The following is a 13,161-nucleotide window of genomic DNA, read 5'->3' as shown; positions in this document are numbered from 1 at the left end:
AACAATGCTTTATTATGGTAATACTTTGCTTAGTTAATTTTTAAAACTAAGTACAAATAGATGTATATGTACTTTGATAAAGTCTAAGACATATTTTAGGGGACAAAATTCTAGTTGTATATGTATAATATGATGAGCTTCATGTGAATAAAAGAGAATATACAGTAAAACCTTGGTTTGCCAGCATAATTCATTCCAGAAACATGTTTGTAATCCAAAGCACTTGTATTTCAAAGTGAGTTTCCCTATAAGAAATAATGGAAATTCAGATGATACATTCCAAGACACAAGAATATTCATATAAAAATTATTACAATAATGTAATATAACAGAATAATTTTAAAATACAAAATATAAAGAAAAATAAACAAATGAACTTGCATTTACCTTTGAAAACCTTCGTGGCTGGTGTGAGGGAGACAAGAGACAAGGGTTATTGTGTAGGATGACTTTCACTATTACTGATGGATGTTGACTACAGTACAGTGTTAGTAAACTCTTGTCATATACTGTATTTAATATAACTGGCAAGAAGGCAGCAGAGAAAAGGGTCTGTATCTGCAGGCAGTATGACCTAGAATGAAGCAAAGGATTCCTAAGCTTACTCTTGTATGGAAAGCAAAGGACTGTCCATAGGTGCTTTGAAGTGACAAAAAATATACTAGCGCCTTCCAGTGTTCTGAAAAATCGTTGATTTCTGCCAAACACCATGGCCTGAGACCAAGCATCCTAGCATGGGAGACGATCACCCACAATCTCTCAGGGAGAGAGAGTGAGAAGAACCATTGGCTCAGTTGTGATCATGTGACGTTCAGCATCATATACTATTGGTATTGCAAGAAATTGCTCATTTATCAAGTTAAAATTTATTAGAAATATTTGCTCATCTTGCAGAACACTCGCAGAACAAGTTACTCACAATCAAGGTTTTATTGTATACATATCCTTATGTAGGCATACAAAATATATAAATGTACATTAGAGAAAAGGATAGCAGTTTTATCCCTGAAGAATAGGATGGCAGAGATGGGTGGATAAAGGGGGAGGAGGAGGCTTGAGAAAGAAGAGGTAGATTTTCTCTTTTCTTTTTTTTATTATTTTGTTAACTGGATTTATCATAGTAATAATATTTACTTCAAAATGTTGCAACATATTGAGAGCACTTGTGTTGTTACAGCTTTTCATGCAGATTGAAGCTCTCTTTCCACAAAAATTTGGAACATGGACCGAGTATGCCAAAAGATACTGTAATGCCCATATGAGGTATGAAAAACTACTTCCTATTAATTTTAATCCTCATATACTTACTGTGAACATTATGGTTTCATTAGTCATTCTTTATTCCAGTGTTTTTCGAACTTGTGTGGTTATGGAATAATTTCTTCAAGTAAAATCTTTTGTGGAAGTCCTATGTATAAAATAAATAAAAGAAGTAGGTAATGACAGTTTTTCTTTATTCTAATTTACCTCCCATTTATTTTATTTTTGAAATTATTTATTTGTATTGACTGGATAAGTGTATACAGTCTACAAAAGTGAAAAGTAAGTTCCCATTCCACTCATGCCCCAGCCAACCATTTCCGTTCCCAGGTAACCACTGTTGGCGATTTATTGTGTATCCTTCTGGAGATACTCCATGGATTAAAAAGTACATATGATTGGGGCACCTGGGTGGCTCAGTTGGTTAAGTGTCTGACTTCAGCTCAGGTCATGATCTCGTGGTTCACAAGTTCAAGCCCCGCATCGGGCTCTGTGCTGACAGCTTGGAGCCTGGAGCCTGCTTCCAATTCTGTGTCTCCCTCTCTCTCTGACCCTCCCCCCACTCATGCTCTGTCTCTCTCTGTCTCAAAAATAAATAAACGTTAAAAAAAAAGTACTTATGATTCTGTATGTATAATATCGTTTCATGTCATTTATATGCATCTATATAAATATATAAGTATATATATAAATATATAAGTATATATATAAATATATAAGTATATATAAATACATAAGTATATATAAATATATAAGTATATATATAAATATATAAGTATATATATAAATATATAAGTATATATATAAATATATAGTAGTATAATGTACACATTGTGTGCTGTTTGCTGTTTTCACCTAGTATGTGTTAGAGAGCTTTCTATATGAGTTCTTAAAAGGGCTTTGACATTCTTTTTGCTCTCTTTTGTTTTTAGTTTATTTTTTTAGTTTATTTATTTTTGAGAGAGAGAGACAGAACACGAGTTGGGGAGGGGCAGAGAGGGCGACACAAAATCCAAAGCAGGCTCCAGGCTCTGAGGTGTCAGCACAGAGGCCGTTGCAGAGCTTGAACCCACGTGACATGAGATCATGACCTGAGCTGAAGTCTGACGCTTAAGCAACTGAGCCACCCAGGTGCCCCTCTTTTTGTTAAATGCACTATAATTTATTTAGTCTACCATTAATAGTCCTTTGTGGTAAATAGCTGTTGGGTCCAATACAGCAGTAAATACCCTTGCACATTTTGAGAGGCAAAGAGCCTCTCTTTGTATTGGCAAAGAGCATGCAAAACTAGAACTGGGCCACCTGTCTTTTATATTCCTATCCAGTACTTACCATGTTTCATTTTACAAAAGTAACTTTACCTCCCCATACCTTAGCATCTTTAGCTCTAAAAAGAGAAAATAATTATTCCTGGCTCAAAGAGTTATTAGGAGACTTACATTCGCTAATATTTGTAAGGTTTGAACAGTGAGTGGCATGTAGTGAGTACTCAATAATTACAAGCTATTTTAATATTTCATGTCACACACATAGCAGTAAGTCTGCAAGATAAATTTATAGAGGAGGAGTTGCTGGTACAATGTATTTGTATATTTTTTAGATTTTTTTCAAACTATGCTCCACCATAGTTATACCAATTTATATTCCCACCAGCAATAAGATTGTCTGTTTCCCCACACCTTGCCACCATGTTCAAATAGAAATTATTTCATTTTGCTGATGAAATGTGACGGTAGTTGTTATACACATTTGTCTTCTCATGTTACTAAATGCAATTGAGCATTTTTTCATACATGTAAGAGTCATTTGTACTTTTTTCCTTTTTGTTGTGTTTATGTTTTTTACCTTTTATTCTACTAAACTTACTGGCTGTTTTTTTTTTCTTACTGAAATACTGGAAATCTTATATGTTATAGAAATCAGCTCTTTGTGATATGAGTCCCTTAGTCCCGTACATTTTTTCTGTGTGTGTGTGTTTTCCTTTATCCTTCTACAAGTTTTTTAAATAACCCTATGTAGTCATGGTGTTCTGGTGCTTTTTAAAGGACTGCAGAGAACAGAGATAGAAAGAGCCCTTCCAAACTGTATGAAGTCAGATGAACACTGATACTGTCACACAGTATCATACACACACACACACACACACACACACACACACACACACACCTATTTTTACTTAAGATTGTAAATGTAGGAATCTTCAATATTAGTATAAACCAGAAACTTCTTAAAATACCTAGTATGTTAGCCATATGCAAATGGGATTCATATCAGCAAGTATAGTTTAATATTAGAAAATGTATTAATATAGTGATGTTAATAATGAAAAGGAAAAACTTCATTATATCATCTCCATTTATGCTGAGATGTAACTTGATAAAATTCAGCATACATCATTGCTTATAATAATTAATTTTTAATTATTGAAGTATAGTTGACATACAATGATATATTAATTTTAGTTGTACAGCATAGTAATTTAACAATTCTGTACAGTGTTCACCACAAGAGGTGTAGTCACCATCTGTCACCATACAATATTATTATGTTATTGACTATATTCCCTGTACTGTACTTTTCATCTCCATATTTTATTCTGTAACTGGAATATTGTACTTCTTAATCCCCTTCACTTATTTCACCCAGATCCCCACCCACTCCCCCTCTGGCAACTACTGGTCTATTCCCTGTATTTAAGAATTTGCTTTGTCTGTTTGTTCATTTGTTTTGTTTTTTAGATTCCACATATAAGTTAAACCATATGGCATTTGTCTTTGTCTGTCTGACTTATTTCACTAAGCATAATACCCTTTAGGTTCATCCATGTTGCCATAAATGCCAAAATAGCATTCCTTTTTATGACTGATGATGATTTTTTTGTGTTTATATACCACATCTTCTTTATCCTTTCATCTATCAGTGGACACTTGGGTTGCTTCCAATTTGGCTATTGTAAATAATGCTACTATAAACATAGGGATATGTATATCTTCTGAATTAGTGTTTTTGTTTTCTTTGGGTAAATACCCAGTAGTGCAATTACTGGATCATATGGTATTTCTCTTGTTAATTTTTTTAGGAACCTCCATATTGTTTTCCATAGTGATTGCACTATTTTACATTCCCAGTCACAGTGCACAAAGGATTCCTTTTTTCCACATCCTCGCCAACACTTATCTTTTGCTACTAGCCATTCTGATTGGGTTATATTTAGAGGAAGCTGTAAATACACATAGGATTTGGAGAATCATATCATTTGGAGAATCATACAAATATGATTTGGAGAATTGCATTTCCCTGATTATTAGCAGTGTTAATTGAGCATCTTTTCATCTGTCTATTGGCCATCTGTATGTCTTCTTTGGGAAAATGTCTATTCAGATCCTCCACCCATTTTTTAATCAGATTGTTTGCTTTTCCAGTGTTGAGTTTTATAAGTCCTTTCTATGTCTTGTATATTAACTCCTTATCAGATATATCATTTGCAAATATCTTTCTCTGTTCATAGGTTGCTTTTTTGTTTTGTTACTGGTTTCCTTTGCTTTCCAAAAGCTTTTTATTTTGGTGTAATCTCAATAGTTCATTTTTGCTTTTTTTCCCCTTGCCCTGAGGAGTCACATCCATGAATACGTTGCTAAGGGTGATGTCTCAGAGATTACTGTTTATGTTTCTTCTAGGAGTTGTATGGTTTCAGGTCTCACATTTAGGTCTTTAATCCATTTTGATTTTATTTTTGTATATTGTATAAGGAAGTGGTCCAGTTTCTTTCTATTTTTTTTTTTTTTGCTTGTAGCTGTCCAGTTTTCACAATACCATTTATTGAAAAGACTGTCTTTAGCCCTATCATATATTCTTGCCCCCTTTGTTGTAAACTAATTGACTGTATAAGTGTGGGTTTATTTCTGAGCTCTCTACTCTGTTCCATTAATCTAAGTGTCTATTTTTGTGCCACAGCCATACTCTTTGAATACTATATCTTTGTACTGTATCTTGAAATTTGGTTCTTTTTTCTCCAGACTCCTTTGGCTATTTGAGGTCCTTTGTGGTTCCACATGAATTTCAAGATTATTCTAGTCCTGTGACTAGAACATGTCATCATGTCTTTCTATACATAAATAATAATAAATAATTTTAAGATATAATGCCAAATAGACATGATGCTACATATTGTTAGGAAGCTCTTAGTCACAATTATTGCCGACTATAAATGCCAAAAGTTTGCTTACATAAAACAAACATATTAATTGGATTTATCTTTAGGGGACTAAGAAATCCTAGAGTCAGAGAATTTCATGTTTTCTGATTAGGATTTGTCATATGAGAACAGAAGTATATAACTGGCCCTTTCTTGATTATTAATATATATGCTGTTGCAAAGAAAAAATGACATTTTGGAAATGCTTTATGATTGGGGAGATTTTGTTCTATTTCCTATTTACTAGAGAAAGTCACTTCAAGATTATTACTATGCTTCTCAAAAGACATTTTCTTCCAGATTCCATTTCAAAAATTTTATGTTATTCCTTTACTTCTTTACCTTGAAACCAGTATGGTATCATAAACTATGATTCAGATCAAGGCATTTCCTGGCATTTTAAGTTAGTTTGGAATGTTAAATTTTGTCCATAATGTTTCGATTTCATAAAGATGTCATTTTCACACTATAATCGTGCAGAAAGCACATTATGGTTAGATAGTCAGTTCTAGACCCATATTTTATATTTGAAATATCATGGCTGTATTCAAATTAAATGAAGCTTGAGCAAAAATACAACTTAATCTTGATAAAGTTTATTAGATACATATGAGATCACAAACAGAAGTATACTACTGCAAATGTCGTTTGGAGATGAGAAGTCTAGCTACCTGGTTTGACTTGAGAGGCACAGAGAAAGTATTACTCAACCAGAACATCCCATATGCACAATCTCTTACATCATTCACTGTACTGCATTATAGTTAGGGGAAGCTATAAATACAAATATGATTTGGATAGGCAGCACATTCAGTCATCAACCATTAGCACATTAGAGCTAGGAAAGACTTTAACAGATCACCCAGTCACGCTCTGTCACTTTCTAGGCACCTGGCAACATTAAATGGTTTGCGCTGTATCTGACTTCATCTTGCCTTTTTTTTTTTTTTCACTTTTCCTGGCAGTAAGACAGACCTCAGAAATGGCAACTTTAATAAATGTTCTTTTCCACAGAAAAGGGGACACATATATAATCCAGCGAAGCATTCTGTTATCGGCAGCCACCTTCAAAAGGCACACTATGGGAAGACAAATTTGTCCTCCCTGATGTCATGCTTAAAGGTTAAGAATATCTCAGCATATTTTTATGAAAATCTATCAAATTTTCTAAACTTTCATTACTGCTGATATTTTGTGCCATTTCTACCTCTTAGGAGAAATAGTTGTCTAAATTTTTATGAGAGAGAAAATGCTGGATGTCAATACATATTAAAGGTATTTGTAGCCATTTTCCACAAGTGTTAATTAATAGGTCTTGCCAGCTTCAAGAAATGTCTCTTATGGAATTGCACTGTATTTTGTCCTCAGCACTGTCACATTTAATGTTCTTATCTATGAGCTAAATAGAGGTCAGGTCTATTCCATTTGCAAATGGCTAAAATCTGACAGAAATGGTGAATATACTGGATGGCAGAGATAAGTTTGAAAAATAATTAGATAAAAATTAATAGGACAAATTTTGCACTTATGCTTAGAAAGTCTGCTTTGTGTGGAAGGGATTTGAGAAATCCTCACCTATTATCACTAGTTTAGTTCAAAAAGACTTCTGGTTTTGAATAAACATAGGCTAAGCTGAAGCCACCGGTCTGTCATAACTGGTAAAAATAAGGTAATACTGAGACATACTATTCAGATTAACATTCCAGGTAAGGGATGGTTCTACTCCACTCATTGATTAGACTATATCTGGAGTGGGTTTAATTTTGAATTAACCCATTCATTCAAAAAATATTTATAGGGTATCTGTTATTTGCACTGCTATGTGTTAGGCATCAGATATGCATTACAGAACAACACCTGCATGGTTCCAACCTTCACTGAGGTCTCAAGTCAAACAAACACTAACCAGATAATAACAGTTGTGGTGAGTGTCATAAAAGGGAAGTAAAGGATATTATGGCAGAGTTTAACAGAGTGAACATTCACGTCACAAAGGACAGAAAGGGCATCCTGTGAGTAAGTGATATTATTTGCATTCCAGGAAGAGAAATTTTATGTGCTAAGTCTGAGAGCAAAAGAGACTACTAAGCCTTTGAGGAACTAAAAGTAGGCCAGGTCATATGAATATTTTTAAGCTAATAAAATAGAGTCTCAAGACAGAATGGAGTTAGTTATGGGTGTATTATATGGGGTCTTCTTCATCAGAATAGCAGTAAGAAGGCACTGGAAGGTGTTTTATGTTTTTTATTTGTTAGTATTGCAAGAGTTTTTTTATTACAGTGAAATATACATGAGAAATTTTACCATTTTAACCATTTTTAAGTTTATAGTTCAGTTATATTAAGTACATTCATGTTGTGCGTACATCACCACCATCCATCTCCAGAACTCACTCATCATCCCAAAAATTAAACAATAACTCCCCATTCCCTCTGCCTGCTAGCCTCCTCAGTGTGGGGTTTTAAAGCATGAAAGGCACATATATGACTAGATGTACAAGTCTGGTTTGTACATCACTTTAAGACCACACTTTCACATTGTTCAAACTTCTAAATCTATATGAGTATGTATTTTGAAAAATATTTTCACTCACTTTTTTCTGGAAACTATACGTTGTTTTTAATTTTTTCACAGAAATTGTGTGCATTTTCAAGCAAATTCATATTTTTTAAGTTTATTTATTTTGAGGGGGGGAGGAGCAGAGAGAGAGCTCCAAGCAGGCTCTGCACTGTCAGCACAGAGCCTGATGTGGGGCTTGAACCCACAAACCTCACGATTATAACCTCACGAGCTGAAGTCAAATGCTCAACCGACTGAACCACCCAGGCATCCAACAGATACATATTTTTTACACAGATGCTACACAGTATAAACATCTGCATTGTTTTTTATTTTGTCCTTATGGACCTAAGCAGAGGTTCACTTATTTATTCTTTTTTTTTGTATGTGTAAATAACTTCGTCCTTTTTTATGGCTACATGGTATTATTGAGAATATCTATGTTTTTTAGGGTGGCAAGAAGATGAGTTTAATTTTTTTGGAAACGGGAAAGACAGTTATGTGCTTAGAGAAATGGAAAAATAGAGGGGCGAATGTTGATGGATGTCTACACAGTGTGAAATATTGCTGGAAGGGGAGTGAGATAATGAGATTAGTGTGGCATAATTGACTGCAGCACACTGAGTATCCATTTGAGAACAGCAATTTTAGATTTGTTGTGGAACTGGTATTCTGGCAAAGGTACAATTTCCCCAGCAACACCTAGTAGTGTGGGTACAGTCTTAGAAAAGTCTTTTGGTTGGATCTATCCAAGATTTTTTTTTTTTTTTTTTTTTTTTTTACCAGCTTGTGACAGGTGGACTGTGGGACAAGGAAATTATGTGATGTTAATAAGAGCAAAGTTGATGTATGGACTGGGAAATCCATGCAAGGTGAGGAAAGGCATGAAGACAGGAAGGATGTTGTGGATATAGTGAAAGTAGTGTGGTCAATTGACGGAAAGGTCCTGATGTGATAGTGAAGATACAGTGGGTATAAGTGAACAACTGGACCAGAAAGTGGGGCATTACAGAGTGGAATGTCTGAATTTACCGGGTAGAACTGGAATGGTTGGAGTAGAGTTTTAGAAAGGTCATTGTAGATAAGGAGCATGAGGAACTGAGAGGGGACTAAAAGTTATATTATAGGAAGTATGTTAACAAATGAAAACATAGCTGGGAAAGGGTGACCAGAATAGTGAGAGTATTTCATATTCATCTCTAAAAATGCCTGTGTTATTGATTGCCTACTATATTTAAGACATTAATTCAGACCTGCCGGCAATACAAAGATGAATAAGACATGGTGCTTGATCTTATGAAGCCTATAGGAATTTGAAAAAGAGAAGGCTTAGGGGGAACAAGTCTTTAAATATTTAAAGATCTGTCATGTTTGAAAGGAATTAGACTTTTGTCTTTGTGGCCTCAGGGGGCAAAACTATTATCAAGAAATGAAACTTAATAGGGAGGTAGATTTTGGCTTAATATGAGTAAGAACTTATAAAATATACATACATATATATGAAAAAAAGTATAATACTATATAATAAAACCAGAAAGAAAAATGCTATAATCCAAGTATACTAACAAGTAAATTGTTTTCATTTTTCTCTATAGCTTACATGTAATGCTGTCATCTGCTAATTTCAGTCAGCATCACTTTACCCCATGCTTTAATCTTGTCTTTTTAAGTTGTTTTGTTTTCCTTTGTTTTTACTAATTTAAAGATCTTGTATTTGGAAAAATGATCATTGTAACAAATCAAACAAGAAAAAAATTTTAAATAAGTAAAAACTAATTTCTCACTATGTAGAAATAACCATTACTAAGTGTGTTTTGATAACTTTCTCTTTAGATAACTTCTTTACTTAGGTCAATAAGAGGTCAGAGGTAGAGACAGAAGGAGAAAGAGTGAGAAATGGAGATGAATAGGTAGGCAATTTTATTTAATTAGGGCCATATTATATATAGTCTTCTGTACTATGATTTTTTATTGAACATTATTGTTAGAATATCTCTCCAATCAGTAACTAAAATATGTCATTTTTATTAGCTGCATATTACATTTTATATATAAGGCATATATTTTAGATATATTAGCTTTAATTCTTTCAACAGTTCTCTTAAGAATGATGATACTAAAATGATTCCATTTTATAGATGAGTAAACAGATTTGGAAGAAGTCCCTTGTCCAAATCACAAAACTAAAAAGTAAAAGAGCAGTAATTTAAACACCTCTTGTCACCATTTTTCTTCCACTGTCTTTCCAGTGTTTGAATTATCTAATAATTCACTATCTGTGTCTCTAGGATTCACCATGGGCTAAATAAATTAAATATTGTTCTCTAAAAGATTAAGTAGTAGACTGCCTTTTTCTTGGTCCACTTTTTATATTATAATTATTTCCTTTTTTCAATCTTTTGTTTTTCAATGAAACCATCATAATTTGTATTCAAAGATTCCAACAGATCTGTCAACTTCCAAAATGTCATACAAGCACATAAAATATATATGTACGTATTTTTTTCATATTCCTGGAGGTCCCCTTTCCACAGACCTCTGTTTTACTTTAATTTCAACTGCTTTTTCTTTGGACATGGTGCATACCTGTCATCCATTCTGCTCTATTGCATTCTCAAGTTCCTGATTCCCCAGCTTTTGTTTTTTCCTTATTTTCTGGTCTTCTTTTTAATATTTTATTATGGAAAAAATTCAATATGTACAAAAGTAGACAATAGTATAATGAATCCCCATGTACTCTTTATCAGCTTCAGTATTTACCAACTCATAGCCACTATTGTTCTAGCTATTCAAGCATGCCTCATTTTATTGTGCTTTGCTTTTTTGTGCTTCACAGTATATTTTTTACAAATTGAAGATTTTGGGCAACCTATGTCATGTAAATGTATCAGTGCCATTTTTTACCAGCATTTGCTCACTTCCTGTCTCTGTGTCACATTTTGGTAATTCCTACAATATTTCAAAATGTTTCATTATAATCATGTTTGATTATGGTGATCTTTGATCAAAGATCCTTGATGTTACTATTGTCATTGTTTGGGGGTGCCACAAACCACACCATAGAAGATGACAAACTTAATTGATAAATACTCTGTGTGTTCTGACTATTCCACCAACCCGCTGTCCCCCCCACCTTTCTCTATCTCCTTGGGCCTCTATTTCCTGAAACACAACAACATTGAAACAAGGAAAATATCAACCCTACCATGGCCTCTAAATGTTCATGTGAAAGGAATTTACTGTTTTAGGGTGCTTGTTGCTGCTGAGGTTTTTTTGGTTTTATTTTATTTTTTGTTTTTAACTTTTCTTCTGTTTGCTGCATTGTATGTTTACCCAGAATTTCTTTTTCATTTTGTTTTCCTCTCTGTTGTTCATATTGGATGCTTTCTTCAGTGTCTGTCGGTCGATATTTGAAAGTCCATTCATATTTAAGATTGAAAATGTAAAAAGTTAGGGCACCCTGGGGGCTCAGTCAGTTAAGATTCAGTCGACTCTTGATTTCAAATCAGGTCATGATCTCAGGGTTTGTGAGTTTGAGCCCCACGTTGGGATCTGCACTGACAGCACAGAGGCTGCTTGGGATTTTCTCTTTCCGTCTTTCTCCCCCTCCCCCACTCATACACATGTGCACACACATGCTTCCTCTCTCAAAATAAATTAAAAAAAAAAAAGAAAATGTAAAAAGTTGACTAGTTGATTAGAAGAGCTTTTTGACTAGAAAAGTATGAGCTTTTCACTGGGAAATCCCCAAATGTTAATATGTGGACATTAATATGTTGATATGTGTCTTTCTGTGACCTTTTAAACTTTTTTTTTTAATTTTTTTTTAACGTTTATTTATTTTTGAAAGACAGAGCGAAACAGGGTGTGAGTGTGGGAGGGGCAGAGAGAGAAGAAGACACAGAATCTGAAGCAGGCTCCAGGCTCTGAGCTGTCAGCACCGAGGCTGATGTGGGGCTCAAACCCGTAGACCGCGAGATCATGACCTGAGCTGAAGTCAGATGCTTAACCAACTGAGCCACCCAGGCACCCCATGACCTTTTAAACTTTTTAAGGGAAAAAGGTATCCTCCACTCTTCTGCTGTTTGTGGACATTTAAACTTAGCTACCATCTTTGTGTCATAAACAAGGGAAGCAGAATAATATTCTTAATCCTCAGTATGTAGACTTTATCTTAGCCTGTCTTGTTTTCATATGGCACCTCTCCCCACCTTCTATTATTATTTTTTTTTTTAGGTTTGAACCCTGATTCAGTTTCTTTATACAATAAAACTATGGTCTTGTGGGTTGGGATGAGAATGACTAAGAGAATCTGGACATTTAAGCATTCCTTATACAGACTTTCAACCATTCTTCTGGTTTTAGCTACCATCTCATACTTCCACTCCAAAGGTATCTGATGCTTTTAATTGTGGACAGCCTTTTTAAGTTGTTAGTATTTTGTGTTCTCAGTCTTGTTAGCATCTTCATCTATTTTTCTGCTTCTAGAATATGTTCACATTGTTGACTGTTGTGGTTTGGGTTTTTTCGTTTTTTGTTTTTTATTTTATTTTGTTTTGTTGGCATTATCTTTGCCCTGATGAGTTAGCATATTCATATTGTTTTGTACTCATTTTGATTGAGGATAAATGTAGATGTTCACTCACCATGTTTTAACGAGAATGTACCCTCTACATACTTTCTCTTTTCCAAAAATTGTTTGAAATTCCTTACCCGTTACTTTCTTTTCTCTCATTCTCTTTGGTCGTGTTGTTTAATAGCTTAAATTTCTTTCTTCTCATGTTAGAAGGTTTTCTGTAGAAAGAATTGATAAATATAATTAATTTGCCAAGCTTAATTATGTGTCCCTCCGCAAGCTCCATTTATTGCTTTAGTTTTTGCTTGCTCATGTATATTTATTCTCAAGACTTGGGGAGTGGGGGCGCCTGTGTGGCTAAGTCGGTGAAGCAACCAACTGTTGATTTCAGCTCAGGTAATGACCTCAGGTTTTGTGAGTTTGAGTCCCCACATTGGGCTCAGTGCTGACAGTGTGGACCCTGCTTGGGATTTTCTCTCTCTCTCCCTCTCTTCCCCTCCTTCCCCTCCTTCCCCTCCTTCCCCTCAAAAACAGATAAATCAACTTAGAATTTTTTTAAAAAGGTATGGAA

The 13,161-nt window shown here is 34.4% G+C and overlaps 1 protein-coding gene across 8 annotated transcripts in view; it reads left to right on the top strand.

Moving 5' to 3' along the window:
• The window catches only part of ZRANB3 (zinc finger RANBP2-type containing 3), a 306,588-nt gene that overhangs the window by 190,257 nt on the left and 103,170 nt on the right, over window positions 1–13,161 (top strand). For all 8 annotated transcript variants that reach the window (XM_053214960.1, XM_027055893.2, XM_027055892.2 and 5 more), the window contains one exon: window positions 1,178–1,263. In XM_053214960.1, the coding sequence (XP_053070935.1) occupies window positions 1,178–1,263 (86 nt within the window). The remainder of the gene's footprint in view (window positions 1–1,177; window positions 1,264–13,161) is intronic.

Source organism: Acinonyx jubatus, chromosome C1 (genome assembly GCF_027475565.1).
Source record: "Acinonyx jubatus isolate Ajub_Pintada_27869175 chromosome C1, VMU_Ajub_asm_v1.0, whole genome shotgun sequence".
NCBI classification, from domain to species: domain Eukaryota; kingdom Metazoa; phylum Chordata; class Mammalia; order Carnivora; family Felidae; genus Acinonyx; species Acinonyx jubatus.
This window is presented reverse-complemented; position numbering and strand designations above follow the sequence as displayed.